We start from the raw sequence: 20251 nt of genomic DNA, 5'->3' as shown, positions 1-20251 counted from the left end.
TATGGAGACCGGATGCTTCCTGCTCGAATACGGGGTCTGAAAGAGCGTATCGCTCTGCTAGTAGCTTCGGTGGTGCCAGATATGACGTACTCACACGTAGTATTCGTGCCGGTGTCCAGAAGAGTAATCGAGCCGGGCCAACAGATGGAGAGGTATGAGTAAAAATAATCGGGGTGTCCAACATACGATCATTTTTGTCCGAATCGAACATTCTTCCGATGGGATGGGATCCAGTAGGGACTGCCAGGGTGGGCTTGTCCCTTTCAAAAAAAAAAAAAAAAAAAAAAGAAAAGAAAAAGGTCCAGCGAGAGCGGAGCGGACGGCGAGCGCGAGGACGAGAGAGGAAGGAATAGAAAGAGATAAGAAAGCGACCAGATTAGAAGCTAAAAGCTCTCTCTCATGGCGGCAACTCAGGGTCAGGTCATCACCTGCAAAGGTAAAGAAGTAGAATGGAAATCAAGAATGTCACAGGAAATCTATCCTAAATCAATTTTGCTCTATCTGTCGATCTGGATTTCAGATCTAGGGTTTCTTTTTTCTCTTCGATCATTCTTGTAGGCGCATTATTTGCTTTATTTCTTTTTCCATTTTTTTATATTCATAATAATGGGAATGGAAAACAACAGCGGCGATGGCGTGGGAGGCGAACAAGCCGCTGTCGATCGAGGACGTGCAGGTGGCGCCGCCGCAGGCTGGGGAGGTCAGGATCAAGATCTTCTTCACCGCTCTCTGCCACACCGACGCCTACACCTGGAGCGGCAAGGTCCATGATTGCATCCTTTATCTCACCTTATATCTCTTTCTTTTCTTCTTTCATTTTGTTATCACACCAAGATTTCTAGGTTTCTGTTAAATTTGCCCGTCGCTTGGCTAGGGTTTATTACTACTGATATATCTTTTCGCCATCTGATGTTATCTTCAACGGTTGCCACTGCTGCTGATGTTAGGTCGTCCTCGTTTTTTTTTTAATGCTTCTTTCACTTTAATTAATCAATGAGATCTAGATTTTTAGATCTTCGTAAGAAGTCCTTGCGTTCGCCAGTAAGATCCGAGCTCCGGCCTTGCTACCTTATGCCAGAGCTCATAAGGCTCTGTTCCTCTCTCTCCTCAAGAATTAGGGTGTTTTATGTCATATGTTCTTCATGATTTGCATTTCATGAAGAAGTTTGTGTTTCAATTTTTGTTTATATGCGCGTGCGCCCTTGTTTCTAGAATTGGTACTTTTGGCTATAAACAAGAATGTGCATTCATTTAGAGTTCATCAGGAAAACTGAAATGAAATATAAGATAGAAGAACAGCTTTTCGCTCTTAGCAACTATGGATCCATGTATTTCTTTATCTTTGAACCCAGTTTAAAAACAGCACTATAAACAGTTTGATTTGTGCACTATAAGCATGCTTCATTGGAAAATGCATTGGTTTCTGTTCCCCATTTTTCTTTTGCGGACGCTTTGTTTACTTCTTTGATGTCTAAGATGGAAGGTAGGAAAGTTATATACTTTCTGCGATAGATGGATTGGTTTGGTTAAACATGTATGAAGCATTAGAGATCTATATATATGTTTTCAATCCTTAAGAGCTCTTTTTTACTGAAGCGATACTAATATCTAATTATGTTTGTTTGTTCTCTTCTCAAAACCTGTTTAATTGAAACTTTTTACTACCTGGCCTGATATACAACTTATTGGCTCTGCAGGATCCTGAGGGTCTCTTTCCTTGCATCCTTGGCCATGAGGCTGCAGGGTGAGCAGTTGTTATATCATATAAATGATTTTTAACTTGTCATAACTAAGTCATTGATCATCAATATTCCCTTATACAGGATTGTTGAGAGTGTTGGTGAAGGAGTGACTGAAGTTCAACCTGGAGATCATGTTATTCCTTGTTACCGAGCAGAATGCAGAGAATGTAAATTTTGTAAGTCTGGAAAGACAAATCTCTGCGGTAAAGTTCGTGCAGCTACTGGTGTTGGTGTTATGATGAATGACCGCAAGAGTCAGTTCTCTATAAATGGGAAACCTATTTATCATTTCATGGGGACATCAACTTTCAGCCAATATACAGTTGTGCATGATGTTAGTGTTGCGAAAATTGATCCCCAGGCTCCTCTGGAGAAGGTCTGTCTGCTTGGTTGTGGTGTTTCTACAGGTAAAGTTATGATGTAATATACGTGCATTGTTTATTTAGATCAATAATTTTGATTATCAAGTTTTGGGGATGGCGTTTGTACGTCAGCTTCTACCATTTTCAACGAGATAACTTTGATTTTCCCTGGATATCGTGGTCTAGCATGTTAGAGATGCTGCATACTTGAAATAATGATACTTCATGTCTTCCATCATTCCATTACCAGCATTATGTTTCCATTCTTCTTTATGCCTCCCAAATGTATGCTTTGTTGGACAATTAGATTAAAGCCATTAGATGGTAAATGATGTTATCGCTAGCATTGTGATCCACCATGATTATTATTTCTATAATTATCAGGAAAGTTTTTAAGGAACATTTTATCCCTTTATTTTAGTGACATACCTTTCATGTAGGTTTGTTTTTTGAATTGAACTTTTTACCATATCCAGTTAGCATGGCGACATTGAAAAGGGGCAAAGCCATGGTGTGATGGTAGGGGACTCCTCCAACATTGCATGTATTGTAAAAACATGGAGAGGGCATTTTCTTTCTTCTTCTTTTTCGCTTGAAAATATCAATATTTCATACTACTTTCTGATAGCTCCTTCTTCTAGAGAAATGTTCATGATTCTGGCATAAATTTATTCTATACGTGTGCCGCCATTATGGTGGTGGTGTTAAATGTAATGTGCAATTCATAATTCTATACAGACATATACGAGTGTTTGGGGGCAAACAAAAACCTTAGATGATGGTTAATAATTTGACATAACTAATGGTATTCTACTACTGGTATTTTATTTCTTCATTTTTTATTTTTTCAGTTGGGCATGCCGGCACCATGCAAGCAGGTTATGTTGGCCAATCATTTCATGGACTGGGCACATAACACCAACAGAAATGCCAGCAACTCCAACTATGCATTCCACGACGCACCCGCGCCGCTACATCATTGCACCATTTGCGCTGACTGCAGCCATTGCACCATCTGCACCCTTATTAGATGCACCAGTGCGATGTTTTCCCTGCGCCGCTATTCTGACATCCATGACATTGTAGTGGTGGTCAAAATCTCGGACACCACTTCTAGGATTTCTGACCCATGACCTCCCCAAAGGAGGCATAGGTTGTGGCTAAGTCCACCATGAATTATTACCTTTTGTTAATTCAATAATGTACTTACTGTTTTTTTAGCTACTGTTGTTTTTCTTTATCATCATTCCTTTTATTACAGGTCTTGGAGCAGTATGGAATGCAGCAAAGGTAGAATCAGGTTCCACTGTTGCTATTTTTGGCCTCGGCATTGTTGGGCTTGCAGTAAGCTGTTGAATTAATCATATCTTAAATGCTTTTTACAGTAATAAGCCTGGCCATCTTTTGATAAATGTTAAAATCTTCTTTTGGTAGGTAGCTGAAGGGGCAAAAGCAGCTGGTGCTTCTCGTATTATTGGTGTAGATATTGACGGCAAAAAGTTTGATACCGGTATTTGCTATCCATCCTTGAGAAAGTATAGCTGTTGTTAGTTTTTCTATAAAATGGTGCAATTTTCTAAATAGTCCGTTACTTTGTGCACATGCTGTGCCAGATGGTTATAGATATGACGATGTTCTAGTTCTTGGTGACCCTGTCAGTCAAATTACGTAATCAAGCTGATTTCTGTTGTTTAGATGTGTACAGTCATGTGCCTGCATCTAAATTTCTACAATTCGCAAGTCAGATGCCTTGTATCCTTGTCTAATGCTGGCACACTTTTTTCTATTGTTATACTTGATTTCTTCTAAATTGGTGCCTGGTTCCTACAAAAGAAAACTGAGTAACAGAAGCTCCCTGCCACCTATCCTCAAAGATCCATGGAGCCAAAAAAATAAAGACTATTTTTTCTCGAGCAACTGGGGTGGAATTTTGCAACGCTCCAAGATTCCCTTAAGACTTTAAAAGAGTCCAGTCGACAGAACATGTTTATCATAGAGGAGGGCAGTAGTCTCTGAGGTTCAAATTTAAGGCAAAGTTGAACACGATTGCTGTAATTTCCCAATGAAAAGCAATATTAATGCATCCAACTAATTGGTCATTGCACGCACCATAAATGGGAAGTCAGCTGACTTCCGATCTTATTCCTCTGGTCAGCACATCAATATCTTTGTTATCATACTTTTTAGCTACAGGTAGCAACACATTGTTAATTTTTTGAAGAAAACACTCCACTAATTTTTTGGATATCATTATCATTAATTTGCAAATATGAAAATGAAGCACAGCTCAAGTTATTCCAAAATTAGTGAAGTATTAAAATTCAGACTATATTGATAAGATTTTTCATTACTAGACTATCATATCTGACTCAATACTTTGATAGTCCTATTAATTTGTTTGCAAACCATTTGCGGCTAAGAATTTTGGAGTCACTGATTTTGTGAACCCAAAAGACCATGATAAACCAATGCAACAAGTCATCATCGGCCTCACTGATGGTGATGTTGATTACAGCTTTGAATGCATTGGAAATATTTCTGTCATGAGGGCTGCTCTAGAATGTTGTCATAAGGTGAGATATCATCCAGTGCTTTATAATTTTCCCTGCACTTTCATGGGGTGCTAAGCTTGCAATTTTGATCAATAGTTTAACTGGATATTCTGATAAGAGCCCACATCAAAATCTCCTGTACCTGTTAATTCTATTTGCATTCTCTGCCAGAATCCTTGAACTAAAACTTCTTATCGTATTAAAGATCCTTGTCTAAGGTACCACATCTGAATAAACTTCTCAAGTGTCTACGTTGTGTCGCTTGTTTCTAAATCTTACAGTAGGCAAGTTCCTCATTGTCGTTCAGATTATAACTGAGTAGATCTGAATCCTTTGACTGTATATGCGGATGCCATAGGGTTGGGACTTGGGGGACATCAGTCATTGTGGGTGTAGCAGCTTCTGGTCAGCAGATATCTACTGGGCGTGTCTGGAAGGGAACTGCCTTCGGTGGATTCAAGAGCCGCTCTCAAGTACCATGGCTTGTTGACAAGTACACGAAGAAGGTGCTGTACATTTACATTCCTCTCCAAAAAGCTTCACGTAATAACTGCTCTTTTTTCAGAAAAGAACTATTGCTGTCTGTTTCAATACTGACAACAGAATTGCCCGGATACTGATCGTTGGGTCAGGTGGTCACACACTGATGCAGCATTATTAGAAAGACGCATGTAGTGACTTTCTGTCAATGTTGCAGGAAATCAAGGCAGGCGAGTATACATAACGCCCACGATGACTTTGTGGGATATCAGTAAGGCCTTTGATTTGATGCATGAAGGGGGATGCCTGCGCTGCGTGCTTGAAATGCATGCATGAAGTGTTCCATCGTCAGATTGTATTCTAGGACCTAAGATTATGAGATCATCATCTGTAGTGGACTTTTGTGCATCCTGTCCTAGGGCAATGTGGTCTACAAAAGTAAGATGAGGGTGAAGCCATATTGCCAGTCATGTTCTAATGAACTTACCTTGTCGGTATTTTGCTGTCCTTTTTCTTTATTTGCCAGCTATTTACATGCTTCGGAATTGAGAACGAGGATAATGTATTCATCCGCGTATCTTTTGGGGAATATTCAACTTTTAAATGTGGTCAAGGCCAATATTCAGTATCTTCAGAAAATCCGTAGATGATATTTGGAGAAAAAAATAATTTTGTCAGCAATAAATGAGATGATGATTATGATTGTGTTTGTGGAATTATAAATTCAAATTTCCTATTCATGTGAAATTATCTAAATAAAGATCTGACACCGTCGGTACTGCATTTGATTCTAAGCAATGTATCCGGGTCGCTCACAATGAAATTGGCTCCTTGAACCTGAATATTTGTCTGGTGAGGGGGCTGTGTTTTTGTTTGTAAAATTTAATAAATTACAACTTTTTTAAAATTAAAAATAAATTATATTTATATTTAATAATTTGAAAAATTAATGCTTATCCTCTCGAGGCGGGAGAAGTTGAAAAATAATCAAAATAATTTTAAGTAATCTAACAACAAATCAAAGACACAAGGAACATAAATGAAGTGGGTATTCTTCTCTTCCCTCAAGAATAATTTAATTTTTTTATATAAAATAAATTATTATATTAATTTTATAAATTTAATTAAATGTAAATATAGATTTTATAAGTTATTGGATGTAAATATAATAAATATATTTTTTTTAAAAAAAAAATTGTAAGTTATTCTAAAATTTTTTTATCTCTACTTGAAAGATTGTTTTGTTTTAATTCATCCACGAAATCATTTTACTTTGTCCCATCTATTAAATAGTATTTTACTTTGTCCCATCTATTTAATAGTAAGAGAGGAGCTAGTACCTCTTATCCTATTCCATTTCTCGCTTCAGTCTCTTATATGCTCAGGAAATTATTAGCTGGGCCAGGTCTACCGGAAAGGGGGCCAATCCTTTTACGAAACGCCACGCCATACTAAAGGAAGAGAGAAAAAAGACGGAGAGAAAAAAGACGGAGGGAAGAAAGAGGGAGAAAGTGAGAAAGCGGAAGGGACAGCCAATCACAGCCGTGTTTGCTGGTGTTCGACGTCAGGCGGTGGTATCAATCGTAGGCGGAAAACAGGGACCGAAAGTGGCTAAGAGGGAGGCGAGGTCGAGCGGTGAACCAGCCATCCCCGACTGGGCGGTGAAAGAAAGAGAGGGGCTGCAGACCTCCTCCAAAAGGAAAAAGCTAGAGAGGGATTCGAATTCTCGTTGGCAAAGTCCCTGGTCCCATGGCTACCAGTCAAAAGGTAGGGAAACCCTGGTGGTGAAACAACGAAAGGGATGGAAGAGAATGGGGGCTCATCCTCGACCGGCAGTGGCATCTAGCTTCCCCCCCTTCACCGAAGAACACCAAGGTACTCATCCAAGACCAACCAAATTGGGAACAGAGCACATCCAGCTCAGTTTACTCAAATCGAACCCATTCACCGAAGAACACCAAGGTTATCATCGACGCAAAATAGTACAGTGGAATCAGGTCAAAGACGTAGTTTCGCTCGACAGTAACAGTAGGTTGGATCATTCGTTTACATATAATTTATTTTGTTTTTCTCGATTTACATATTATCAGACCATCAGCAGCAGCGACGGAAGCAGCAGAACCAGCAACGTCGACAACCATACAGCGGAGAACCGATTTGTTAAGCAGCCGTGACAGGCTTTGACAATGGCGTGCGCATGAGCGAAAATTGATGCTGGGTTTTGCGGAGGATCCAATTGAAACAGCGGAGCAGCAACATGCATGGACTTCGATCGAGAGGCAGCAAAGGAACCATGCACACCGAGTACACAATCCAAGGATCCCGGACGGCAGCAACGATGCAAACCAGCGACCCAAAAGTGGACGCCATGAAGATAACGGTGATGTCTTCGAAGAACAAGGCGATGGAGGGAAGTTTAGGACGGAACGTGATGGATGCTAGAGAAGAGGAGAAGAGGCCGAGCAAAGAGAAGGCAAACATGTCCATCGAGGTGAAGTTGGCGACGCTGGGCTTCGTCAAAGCTTGTCCATCTCCCATGGCGACGTAGGACGAGAAGAGTGTCACCACCACGCCTATAGCGAACATGGGCAAGCCTTGGACCAAAGTGCGCAGTGCTGAGTGGTTGCTGGCCTCCCTACCATCTCCATTTCTAAGTGGACTCGTGCAGGAGAGTCGGGATTCCGCGCCCCGGCAGCTTCCCATCCCAGACATGAGGAGAAATGTTCGCCGTTGCACGGAGGCCGTCGCAAGTTATAGACAGGGAAGAGCAGAGAGGCGCGGGTGGGGAGGGGATTTTATGGCACCATCTCGCAAATAGTGCGAGATGTTGCACTATAATACTTCGGCTAAAAGATATGGAACCATCTCGCATATAGGGAGGAGGGGATTTTATGACACAATCTTTTTCTCGCATATAGAGATGGGGAAGGGCAGAGAAGCGCTGGTGGGGATGGGATTTTATAGGGGTCTGTTTGGGTCACCTTGCTTCCAAAAACGATGGTTTGACAATTGGAACCCCCTGCATTAAAAATCTAAAATACTAGTGAAAGAGAGGCAGCATGGTGGAGCACTGAGTAAATATAGATGACCTCGTCATATCGTCCGCTACGGAAGGTCCGACGGCGCATCCTATAACTGGGACCGCCCCTGCGGACCGGATGGTGGAAACGAACTTCCATTCTCCAAGTCCCCATAGAGTCCTATTTTCCCATTAGAGAGGGCCGGTACATATTCTTCAGCATCACTCGTGATCGGCATGAAAAATTCTTAATATTAGTTGAGTCCCTCCTTTCATATAATTAAATCATAATAATACCTATATATAGCTTCTTCCAATTCAACCGAAGACGCCGCGAGTACAACTCCAATCATAATGTATTCCATAGATCCAAAATGCGCTCTTGAAAATAAATGAAGCTCGTCATCTAGACGATGACTACTGAGATTCCTCATTTTTTGTACTTTTTTTTTCTTTTTTTTTCCTGATGACCAGCTATATGAAATGCCAAATTTACCAAGTAAATGAAGCTCGAATATATATTGATTGTGTCTGAAAAATTATGTACCATTTGACATATGAGTATATGACATATTGCATGCACTCCATGGATGTGTCCTTGTGTGGGGTTTTTAAAGCTTGAACTGTCAGACGCTTGCGGGCACCTAGACTACTAGGCATTCGTGTCAAATGTTCGGTAGCAATATTTATCTCACATACAAAATGCTCGTCCAGCCACCACTGAAACTTTGTGTATACCTGGACTACAAAACGGCACTCCTTTTGAACTCCCCACTACGCCCAGTCACTTCTTAAGGCGGCCGCTCCAAAACAAAATCGATGTGCTGGGCAAAATGCTCCTTGAGCCAATCAATTCACCCGACATGAATGCTCAGGCAGCTCGGACCCATCAAAATGACCTCACGCTTAGCTAACAATTTTCTTACCCTCCACACGAAGTGCGTTCCATCTATCGCACGAAGATTACGATAATAATCTCCAATAAGATATTAAGATATAATTCACAGAAATTTCAAGATCCCAACCAATAATAGCCGTCGGCCCTTGCAAAATTGTTGTAAAGGGTCGGCCGTCAGCGTAAAGGGGTCGCTTCCTCTATTTTCTCCCTTACGCTGAGCTTGACATGGTGCAATGAGATTGGTGAATGCGCCGATGATGGTTACATAGTCATCTTTGCTCCCCATTTAGATAATCTTTATCCATGAAGGATGTTTCGGCTATTGAATCAGCAGCTAAGTTATGATCCTAAATGAGATCATCACTTAGTTATGTGGTCCACGTTTTTCTTTTTTTTAATGCTTCTTTCACAATAGTTAATTCAGGAGTCTAAGGTATGATGCTAAATGAGATCATCACTTGGTTATGTGGTCCACGTTTTTTTTTTTTAATGCTTCTTTCGCAATAGTTAATTCAGGAGTCTAAGGTATGATGCTAAATGAGATCATAACTTAGTTAGGTCGTCCTCGTTTTTTTTTCAATGCTTCTTTCACAATAGTTAATTCAGGAGTCTAAGGTATGATGCTAAATGAGATCATAACTTAGTTAGGTCGTCCTCGATTTTTTTTTTAATGCTTCTTTCACAATAGTTAACCAATGAGATCTAGACTTTAAGAACTTCGTAAGAAGTCTTTGTGTTTGCAAATATGATCCAAGCTCCGGCCTTGCTATCTTATGCCAGAGCTCATAAGGCCCTGTTCCTCTCTCCTCAAGAATTAGGATTTTTTCATGTCCTCAAGAATTAGGGTCTCGAAGAAAACAGAGAAATTACTCATTGGAATGGTAAGAGGAGAAAAGGAGATCTTTTTACACAATTTCTTTTAGATTTATAGATAAATTTGGGAAAGAGAAGAAGAGTTAACAATTTCTTTTAGCTTTATTGATAGATTTGGGTAAAAGAAGAAGAGTTGCTTTTTTCTGGGCTGACCGTTGTGCTTAGAATTAGTTTTGAATGAATTTTAATCTTTAGCATAATTTTTTTTCTTCAACCACGCGTTAAAAGATAAAAGTATGGCTCTTCTTTCCCGCGGATGAAATTCAATAGTTCCCGGATCTACAGAAAATGACCACGTCCCGGCACGAAAAACGGAAAGTCAAGGCCAGGAATAAATTTTGTTAGCTTTCTTGGAATAGAGTATGCAATAGAATCTGTTACCTTCAGCATCCTGCTTTCCTTCTTAGGCCTCTCACCTGTTTTTATAACTGGACCTCTAGACAGCAGCTTCCCAGTTTTGATCATATATAGCTTTGGCAATCTGCAAGAATTGATATGCAATACACATGATGGCACCGAGTATTAAGGTTGATCAATATAATTTCTACTAGGTAATTAAGCTGAACATACAGGTCATGACTCAGATGCATGATAGTCAGGAGAAACTATAACCTATGCCATCACTATAAAGAATGGAACCGTTAGCTGTAGCACAGTTCAAACTGCTACAAATAGTTTACGGGCTCGTTTGGTTCGCGGAAAATATTTTCCTCTTTAGAAATATAATTCATGAGAAGTAAATTTCTAGGAAGAGTATATTTAGGAAAGTACTTTTGGCATGTTTGGTTGACCATTGAAAAGTGAGAAATTTCTAAAGTGCTTATGTTTGGTTGACTATCCACTGTCCTGAAAAAGTTATATATAATTCCTATTATATCCTTCATAAAAATTAGATTTTTAATGCTTTTTAATGCTGAAGGGTCTTTTTAGGAAAAAAATAAAAATGGAGTGATTCCCGCCTGATGAAAAAGTAACTTTCCTATGTTTCTTATTGAAAAGACTTGCCCATGAAATGTGGGAATCATATTCTCATGAGAATACAACTTTTCCATCTTTCTCTTTTAAAATCTCCAACCAAACAAGAGACATCTCAATGATTAAACAGTTTGTTCAAACGAGCATCTCTTCTTTGAATTCACCATGTGTAGATAGCGACTCAAGTGGGGCTTTTGAGTGTACTTTTTGGCATTTCTGTGGTCCGCTCTCTAAACCTTTTTGCTACAGCTAACGGTTCCATTCTTTATAGTGATGGCACAGGTTATAGTTTCTCTGACTATCATGCATCTGGGTCATGCACAAAATTAATTCTTTATGTCATCTTAGTACGCAGATTTTTTTTTCCCCACAGGAGAATTATAACTGCTGTTTAATTACTTTGGTGCATGTTTTGAATGCAGTCACTAATGGGAGCTCTTCTTGTACTCGGTTACTCATCTGCAGTCTTATCTGTGGTTGCTTCAATGGGACTTGTGTCGTTAGGAAGACAACTGAGTTCCCAAAGCAAGACAAAGAAACCGTAAATAATCAGGTTTACAAATGTCAGCTTGCTATTTTAAAGCTACAGATGTATTTTGTTGAAGTGTAATTGAAATATTTCAAATTCCTCCATGCATATGTAAAAATTTGCGTGCTTATTGGCAAATACCAATTGCCTGAACGACGTGTTGCTTTCGACTGCGGTTGTGGTTTAGGCACGACCCTTGCAAGCAGGACAGGATGTTGCTACACTGCCTTGAAGAAAAATTACATCAAAGGCAACTCGTCTTCTCTCTCCCAAATCTATCTATAAATCTAAAGGGAATTGTTAAAAAAAAAATCTCCTTTTCTGTTCTTACCATTCCAATGAGTAATTTCTCTGCTCCCTTGGAGACCCCAGGGGCGTGAATCACCTCAGTCAACCCGGCAGGTACAATTCTCCGCGCAATGGCTTAGACATTAATATTCTGATATTAGCTTCTATCCTTGAAAAAATATCTTGAATTTAGTTATCAATTAGATTTCTAATTATTTTCCTTCCTCAAAAAGAATTTTTAATTAATTTAATCATCTGACTTGTTTAAGCTAGAGGCTTTAGAAAATCAAAATGTTAAAAAACACATTGAGTTTGACTTGTTTTTAATTGAATGGGCTTGTTCTTAAGCTAGACTCGAGTAGATCTAAAAATATATATATATGCTTGGAGCTTATATATTTTTCGATCTTTATTAATAAACAATCATTCCAAATAGCAATTTTTCAAGTGGACTCTCATACTTCACCAAGGTGGTAGCCTAGTTGAAACGGGACGTTTGCTTCCAACCAAGTGGTTACAGGTTCGAAACGTGCGGGCGTCGATTAAATTTGGGGACCGGATGCCCCACGCCTGGACACGGGGTCTGGAAGCGCTACTGGTCGGCTGGTAGCCTAGGTGGTGCCAAATGTGACGTACTCACACGGAGGGTCGGGTCGGGTCGGGTCGGGTAACCGAGCCGATCCACGGGTGGGGAGGGTATGAGTAAAACCGACCGGGGTGCCCAACACACGGTCATTTCTGCCCGCATCGAACATTCTTCTGATGGGGTGGGGGCCCAATAGGGGCTACTACGCGGGGGTGGGCTCCCCTCTTCCCCTTCTTTTTCAGCAAAAAAAAAAAAAAAAAAAAGTGGACTCTCATAAAAAAAAAAAGAGTAGAAGTGGCTTGAATTTGCAAAAAATAAGAATAAAGTAAGCCATTTTTATAAAATCCTCAAGAGAGGAATCTAACCAAAATTAATGCACTAAGTAAAACATATGTGATCATTGGAAGTTAATATATGAATACAATCTGTGTTAGGGTTCTACGAGCAAAATTTTTATAAACATATGAAATAAACTGAAAAATAAGAGATCAAGGAATAAAATGATGGTCTAGAAACTCTCCTCGGCCTCCGGCTTATCATGATTGAACCGAACAAACAAAACCGAAAGGACAAAGAAAAATCACGAGCGATAGTTTATCCCCAAGCACGCTCCGAAGGAGTTGGAATTGGTCCCGCGCGAAAAATCTCTCTCTCTCTCTCTCTCTCTCTCTCTCTCTTAATGGCGAGGGAGCCGCGGCTTCTGTGAAAGATCCCAACTGCATAATTGTGGGCCGTTGCATTGTAATCTGAGTCTTCTCTTCTCGGTTTCGATTCCGCTTGTATCTTCCCCAATGCTCGGGGGGTTCCTCGCTTTGTCTTAATAATGTAAAAGAGGGCGGTCAAAGTGATTAGTTAGCAGTTATAATGTTTTTATTTAGAACAAGGTATAAAGTATAAGACTATATTTGGAAGCTTTATATATCCATAGCCAAAATTTGGATGCCACCTTCACTTTTGGCCGTGGTCCCGGAAGATTCCCATCTCAGTCAGACATGAGGAGAACTTTGCGGGAAAGTGGACGGATAAGCAGGGTATATAAAAGGAGGGATCCTTTTAAAATAATGATTTCAAAATTCACGAATACTTATGTCCCCTTCAGTTTAGACATGCACGTGAAGACTTAGATGTCTCGACAATTAAATTAATCGATCAGGAAAACCAACTATAACGACTTCATAGTCTAACGACGTCATTTGCCGTACACACGGCGATTAATTAAGTGTAAGTGACACTAGACTATTTAAGTCTAATCAATTGCCGTACACACGGCGATTAATTAGACATATCCCAATCCAAAAATAGAAGTCCAGGACATTGCAATTAATCGTCCTTTGTACACACGAGAGTGTTGTTCCTGCAAGTATTTGGGCTGAAATTTGGATGCCGCCGTTCCATGCCCAATGGTTGTCCACCGGTCACCCATGGCCGCTCTCCGTATCCAGTCAGCTATCGTGATGAAATTCCCTTTAAAAATACTCTGTCGGCTCCAAAAACTCTCTTCGCATGGAACATGCCCTTTTAGGTAGCCTGCAGCTCCACCTCAATGACGGCCCACCGGGTGATGCGTCGCCGTCCAGCTGCAATCAGCTTATCCAGATGATCTCTAATCACAAAGCTCACTTCTCCGTATGCTCCATCCTCCGACCAGCTACCATCGAAGTTCAGTCGATGGGTCTTCACTTTTGGCCTAAAGTCTTGGCATGCACTTTAAAAATTCCAAGCTGAAGGGGCAGGTAAGTTACGGAAAGTCTTGATAACGTCATGATTTTATCATTATTTTAAAAGGATCCCTCCTTTTGTATACCCTGACTTTTAAAAATGCCCTCTCTTTTTTTTTTTGTGAAAACGACAATTCATATAACTCTAACGTGAGTACATCCAGCCAAATCAAAAGAAAGTAAAGAGAACAAAGGAATGGGAGTATCAGCTACATATGTCCAAAGGAGTTCCCTGAAGTGTCGGGCGACGTAGGAGGCGACCCAATTAGCTGTTCTGTTCGCCTTCCGGTACACATGTGCTGCCTGAAAATCACTTATCTCCTAAACCAATCTTCGGATCTCTAGGATGAGAGGGTGATCGTCACCGTACCTGTCCATACCCCAGATCCAATCGATCACCACATAAGAGTCCCCCTCGAGATGCACTCGCTCGGCGCCGAGAACCTTCCTTACATAGGATAAACCCTCCCAAGCAGCCCGCAACTCCGCCCCAACAACGGTGAGCCTTGGCATACGACGGCCACCGGCGGCTATCAACCTGCCTAAAAAGTCTCTGATCACAAATCTCACACCTCCAGAAACACCGTCAACCGACTGATAACAATTAAAGTTCATCTTGAGATGACTAAGGGGTGGAGGCACTCATAAAATAAGGGCGAACCTGGGCGCTGTAACAACGGAAAGAGTATTCCAGATGTCTCTGGCCATTCCAGAAGAGAACAAAGCAGCAGCAGCGGTGATCTCCCCTATATGTAGCACAGCTCGATCCACCACCATCCTCGAAGCCCACCTCTTATCCTCAAATAGACCAGCATTCCTATCCAACCAAATGTAATAAGCCAGGTGCACTAACAGTATGCCCGCCTCGACAAAACTGGGACTCCGTATAGATGCTGTCAGCATGTGAATCAGATCCTATGCCGACACTACCAAATGGGGTAATCGAACAGGACCTACTCTATGTCTCTGAGTCTCTCTGGGAAAAACAATACCCTTCATTTGACCAACAAAAAAAAAATGCCCTTCCCTACTGTTAACTTGCGACGGCCTCCGTTTCTCCTCATGTTTGAGATGGGAAGCTGCCGGGGCGCGGAATCGCGACTCTCCTGCACGAGCCCACATAAAAATGGAGATGGTAGGGAGGCCAGCAACCACTCAGCTCTGCGCGCTTTGGTCCAAGGCATGCCCATGTTCGCTATAGGCGTGGTGGCGACACTCTCCTCGTCCTACGTCGCCATGGGAGATGGACAAGCTTCGACGAAGTTTGCCTTCTCTTTGCTCGGCCTCTTCTCCTCTTTTCTAGCATCCATCACGTTCCGTCCTAAACTTCCCTCCATCGCCTCGTTCTTCGAAGACATCACCGTTATCTTCATGGCGTCCACTTTTGGGTCGCTGGTTTGCATCGTTGCTGCCGTCCGGGATCCTTGGATTGTGTACTCGGTGTGCATGGTTCCTTTGCTGCCTCTCGATCGAAGTCCATGCATGTTGCTGCTCCGTTGTTTCAATTGAATCCTCCGCAAAACCCAGCATCAATTTTCGCTCATGGTTCTCCGCCCTCAACAAATCGGTTCCCCGCTCTATGGTTGTCGACGTTGCTGGTTCTGCTGCTGCCGATGGTCTGGTAATATGTAAATGGAGAAAAACAAAATAAATTTTATGTAAACGAATGAGCCAACCTACTGTTACTGTCGAGTGAAACTACGTCTTTGATCTGATTCTACTATACTATTTTGGGCGATGATTACCTTGGTGTTCTTCGCTGAAGGGGTTCGACTTGAGTAAACTGGGCAAGATGTGCTCTGTTTCCATTTTGGCTGGTCTTGTCATGCTCCCGACCCAAAAACAGAGGTTGAGGACGTTGCAAGTAATCGCCATACACACGGAAGGATTGGTCCTACAAATATCAAGAACTTTTAACCTGCTAATAAATTTAATGTAAATCTGATAATATATAATTCATACATAGATAATAATAATTGTTAAAATAACAAAAAATTTAAAATAAAATATTTAATATATTCATATACATCACCGAGAGTCAGAAGCAAGATAATTCATGAGATTTGCAACCCTAAATTGAACTTCGGGTGCTTAGCATATCCGCAGTTAGTCCTCAAGTAAACTCATTTCAAAAAAATGCTTTGTTTTTTCTCATAGAAAAATGTTTTTTTTAAATGCTTTTTAGAACCACTAAAGTATAGCCCCTGCTTAGCAGCATAAGAAGACAAACAAATGTAAACCTTTTATTTATGTATCTATTAGTGCAGATACCTTTTAATCCTAATGACTATATGCTTGAAACTTTTCCTGTTTTAAAGTTTTTGGCTTTCCCCTGTGCAGAAGGCTCAGAAATAACTTGGTGGCTGATAGGTTTGTGGAGAAGACTAGGAGAGGAGAATCATGGGTGTGGCGGTTTCAGTAGTTGATGGCTATAAGCGCCAACCATAGGGTTAACTTGGCAAGTTGATTTTGGGTGAAATCGCCAGGTGAGAGTTGAGGAGTTGGGTGGTTATCTTCCAGCTCAGATACCTAGCAAAAAGGTTCAGAGAGCAGACCACGGAAATGCCTAAAAGTACACTCAAAAGCCCCACTTGAGTCACTATCTATACATGGTGAATTCAAAGAAGAGAGAGTCGTTTGAACAAAACCGTTTAATCATCATTTATGCAAACTATTTGTGGCAGTTTGAACTGTGCTACAGCTAACGGTTCCATACTTTATAGTGATGACATAGGTTATAGTTTCTCTGACTATCATGCATCTGAGTCATGACCTGTATGTTCAGCTTAATTACCTAGTAGAAATTATATTGATTAACCTTAATCCTCGGTGCCATCATGTGTATTACGTATCAATTCTTGCAGATTGCCAAAGCTATGATCAAAACTGGGAAGCTGCTTTCTAGAGGTCCTGTTATAAAAACTGATGAGAGGCCTAAGAAGGAAAGCAGGATGCTGAAGGTAACAGATTCTATTGCATACTTCAACTATATTATATGTTTTAATATTAAAACTGAGATCGATGTTCCATCATTATTTTGCAGTTTGGAGGAGCACAAGTTGAGTTGACTCCAGGGGAAAACTTGCATTGGTGCTGCTATTGGTTTTGTTTTTGGGTAAGTCCAGCTCTTCAGCATTTCAACTAGTATAGTGTATTTCTTGGTTTGGTAACTGTGGGATCGAGAACCACGAACATCACCTATGGGTGACAAAAGAAAGTGTTCAAGGCCATTTCCTGGGTGGTGGTGGTTCGCCATGGACAGGCATCCGATCTTGATCAGGCAGCTATATATGAGTGAGATTCTTGATTGTTTTACAATGTGAAATTTGAGTTGATCATCATCAATTTATCTGAAGAATGTGTTAATTATGATCTGTGGACTTTGAGATTATATTACTCTCTTGGGAACTAAGTCAGGGCATCCAAAGCATTCCAGAAAGTTCATTGCAGTATGCAAATGATAATGCACTGCTCCTAGCAATAGACTTTTTGTTTTCCCCACAGAAGAATTATAATTGCTGTTTAATTACTTTGGTGCATGTTTTGAATGCAGTCACTAAGAGGAGCTCATCTTGTACTCGGTTACTCATCTGCAGTCTTATCTACTTTTGCTTCAATGGGACTTGTGTCGTTAGGAAGACATCTGAGTTCCCAAAGCAAGACACAGAAACCGTAAATAATCAGGTTTACAAATGTCAGCTTGCTAGTTTAAAGCTACAGATGTATTTTGTTGAAGTGTAATTGAAATATTTCAAATTCCTCCATGCATTTGTAAAAATTTGCGTGCTTATTGGCAAATACCAATTGCCGGAACGACGTGTTGCTTTCATCTGCGGTGGTGGTTTAAGTGGGACCCTTTGCAAGCAGGACAGGATGTTGCTACGCTGCCTTTGATGACCACCAACTCATATTTCCCCCATCTTAGAATACCAGTTTCCATACCCCTCAGACATCGTATTACTTCTAGCGCTGGTCTTTAAAATGAATCAAAATAATCAGAATCCCAATAAGATTCATAGGTGGATTAGATGCTTTTGGAGAGGCGTGCAGGCGGATGAATGAGGCGGATTAGATGCTTCTGTCAACTCAAGACTTGAGGCAAGCACTGATTAATAATTTAATATAGACCGTTAGGTATAATTTGTATCATTAAGTAATAATTTTTTTTTGCTAGATAATTTTATATTAATCTATATTATTTTTGTTATATAGAATCTGTGCATGAATATATTTCAAATATACCGAATGTGATGGAATAATATATATATATATATATATATATATTCTCTTGATGACTCAAGTGAAATTAAAGAGTATGTATATGAATATATCTGAAATGTACCTATGATGAAATAGAAAGATATATTTTTTTTCCCTCTTGATTGCTCCAGCCCAATTGATGCTGGGTTTTGCGAAGTGTGGGTCCAATTGAAACAATGGGTCCAATTGAAACAACGGAGCAACATGCATGGATTTCCATCGAGAAGCAGCAAAGGGATCATGCAGAGACCGTTTTTGGGAGGGCATTGATAACAGTTTTTTTTTTTTTTTTTTCCAAATACTTTTTAGAACCACTAAAGCATTTATAATTGTTATAAATCTTTAAAATAATATAAATCCGATAATATGTAATTCATACATAGATAATAATAATTGTTAAAATAACTAAATCTGTAAAATAAAATATTTAATACATTTGTATGGACCACGGAGAGTCGAGATAATAAGTTATTAGGAATATGACGGAACGAAAGACCAAGGAAAGGAATAAGAATGCACCAAAATGCAGTTCATGACATTTGGGATTCTAAAATGAACTTCGAGTACTTAATGTCTCCGCAGTTAGTCCTCAAGCAAACTTATTTTGAAAAAATGCTTTATTTTTTTAAAAAATATTTTTTATTTTTAAAATGTGAATGGATGGATTGTCACGGATCTTGGTGTACCCAACGGCCCTGACAACAGTGTTTCCACTCTTCTTCTCTATTTTCAAAGAGGGTGAAAAGTTTAGTCCCACATTGCCTGCCAAAAGCAACATCCGCGAGTTTAAGTAACATGAGCTTCCATATTGGGCTAGGAGTTTAGTCCACATTGTTTAACTCAAGATACATTTACTGGTTCAAATAACATGGGCTCTTTTCTTATTATTGTAGTTTGATTAGCAGAAGATCTATTTGGAGAGAGAGCTGTCCTGAAAAATCACCTCCTAACTCTTCATCGTCACGGGATCCAACAGAAATCAGCCAGGGACTCGGTGGTGACTAAATAGTCACCGACTGCGGCAGGCACGTTGGTGACTACTGAAATTAGTCAGTTAGTCACCAAGGTGCCCACAAAGTAATATGTTACTACCATGAACGTGATGGGAAGCTGCTGGGGAGGCGCGGAATCCCGACTCTCTTGCACGAGCCCATATAGAAATGGAGATGGTAGGGAGGCAAGCAACCACTCAGCTCTGCGCACTTTGGTCCGAGGCATGCCCATGTTCGCTCTAGGCGTGGTGGCGACACTCTTCTCGTCCCACATCGCCATGAGAGATCGATGGGCAAGCTTTGATGAAGCCCAGCGTCGCCAACTTCACCTCGATGGACATGTTCGCCTTCTCTTTGCTCGGCCTCTTCTCCTCTTCTCTAGCATCCATCACGTTCCGTCCTAAACTTCCCTCCATCGCCTCGTTCTTTGTAGACATCACTGTTATCTTCGTGGCGTCCACTTTTGGGTCGCTGGTTTGCATCGTTGCTGCCGTCCGGCATCATTGGATTGTGTACTCGGTGTGCGCGGTTCCTTTACTGCCTCTCGATCGAGGTCCATGGATGTCTCTGCTCCGTTGTTTCAATTGGATCCTCCGCAAAAACCCAGCATCAATTTTCGATCATGCGCATGCCATTGTCACAGCCTGTCGTGGCTGCTTAATAAATCGGCTCTCCGCTGTATGGTTGTCGACGTTGCTGGTTCTGCTGCTGCTGCTGATGGTCTGGTAATATGTAAATCGAGAAAATCAAAATAAATTATATGTAAAACGAATGGGCCAATGATTATATGTAATCTTTGACCTGATTCCACTGTACTATTTTGGGTCGATGATTACCTTGGTTTTCTTTTTTTTTTTTTTTTTCTTTTGCTACAAATTACTTGGTATTCTTCCGTGAATATGTTCGATTTGAGTAAACTGAGCTAGATGTGCTCTGTATCCAACTTGGCTGGTCTTGTCATGCTCCAAATCCAAAAA

The 20251-nt window shown here is 40.6% G+C and overlaps 1 protein-coding gene across 6 annotated transcripts; it reads left to right on the top strand.

The window, feature by feature from the left end:
* The first annotated feature begins 291 nt into the window (after positions 1 to 291).
* Positions 292 to 5852, top strand: LOC103723752 (alcohol dehydrogenase class-3). 6 transcript variants are annotated; one of them, XM_089925944.1, is made up of 9 exons: positions 292 to 436; positions 627 to 763; positions 1698 to 1744; positions 1824 to 2149; positions 2956 to 3257; positions 3366 to 3448; positions 3539 to 3614; positions 5015 to 5162; positions 5354 to 5852. In XM_089925944.1, the coding sequence occupies exons 1-5, from the start codon at positions 400 to 402 to the stop codon at positions 3018 to 3020; spliced, it is 612 nt and encodes a 203-aa protein (XP_089782070.1). In that variant the 5' UTR covers positions 292 to 399; the 3' UTR covers positions 3021 to 3257; positions 3366 to 3448; positions 3539 to 3614; positions 5015 to 5162; positions 5354 to 5852. The 6 variants fall into 6 exon arrangements, with proteins under 6 accessions (XP_089782070.1, XP_089782069.1, XP_089782066.1 ...); XM_089925943.1 differs by having other exon boundaries at positions 3539 to 4677; XM_089925940.1 differs by lacking the exon at positions 2956 to 3257.
* Positions 5853 to 20251: the final 14399 nt, after the last annotated feature.

This window comes from Phoenix dactylifera, chromosome 10 (genome assembly GCF_051530095.1).
Source record: "Phoenix dactylifera cultivar Ajwa chromosome 10, Ajwa_hap1_PhDact_Kaust_v1.1, whole genome shotgun sequence".
NCBI lineage: Eukaryota > Viridiplantae > Streptophyta > Magnoliopsida > Arecales > Arecaceae > Phoenix > Phoenix dactylifera.
This window is presented reverse-complemented; position numbering and strand designations above follow the sequence as displayed.

Excerpts from the sequence above, each read along its gene's own strand:
- LOC103723752 (XM_089925939.1), top strand. The coding sequence starts at position 400 with ATGGCGGCAACTCAGGGTCAGGTCATCACCTGCAAAG. Across the intron at positions 437-626 it reads TCAGGTCATCACCTGCAAAG|CGGCGATGGCGTGGGAGGCG; the intron begins GTAAAGAAGTAG and ends GGAAAACAACAG. Across the intron at positions 764-1,697 it reads CCTACACCTGGAGCGGCAAG|GATCCTGAGGGTCTCTTTCC; the intron begins GTCCATGATTGC and ends TTGGCTCTGCAG.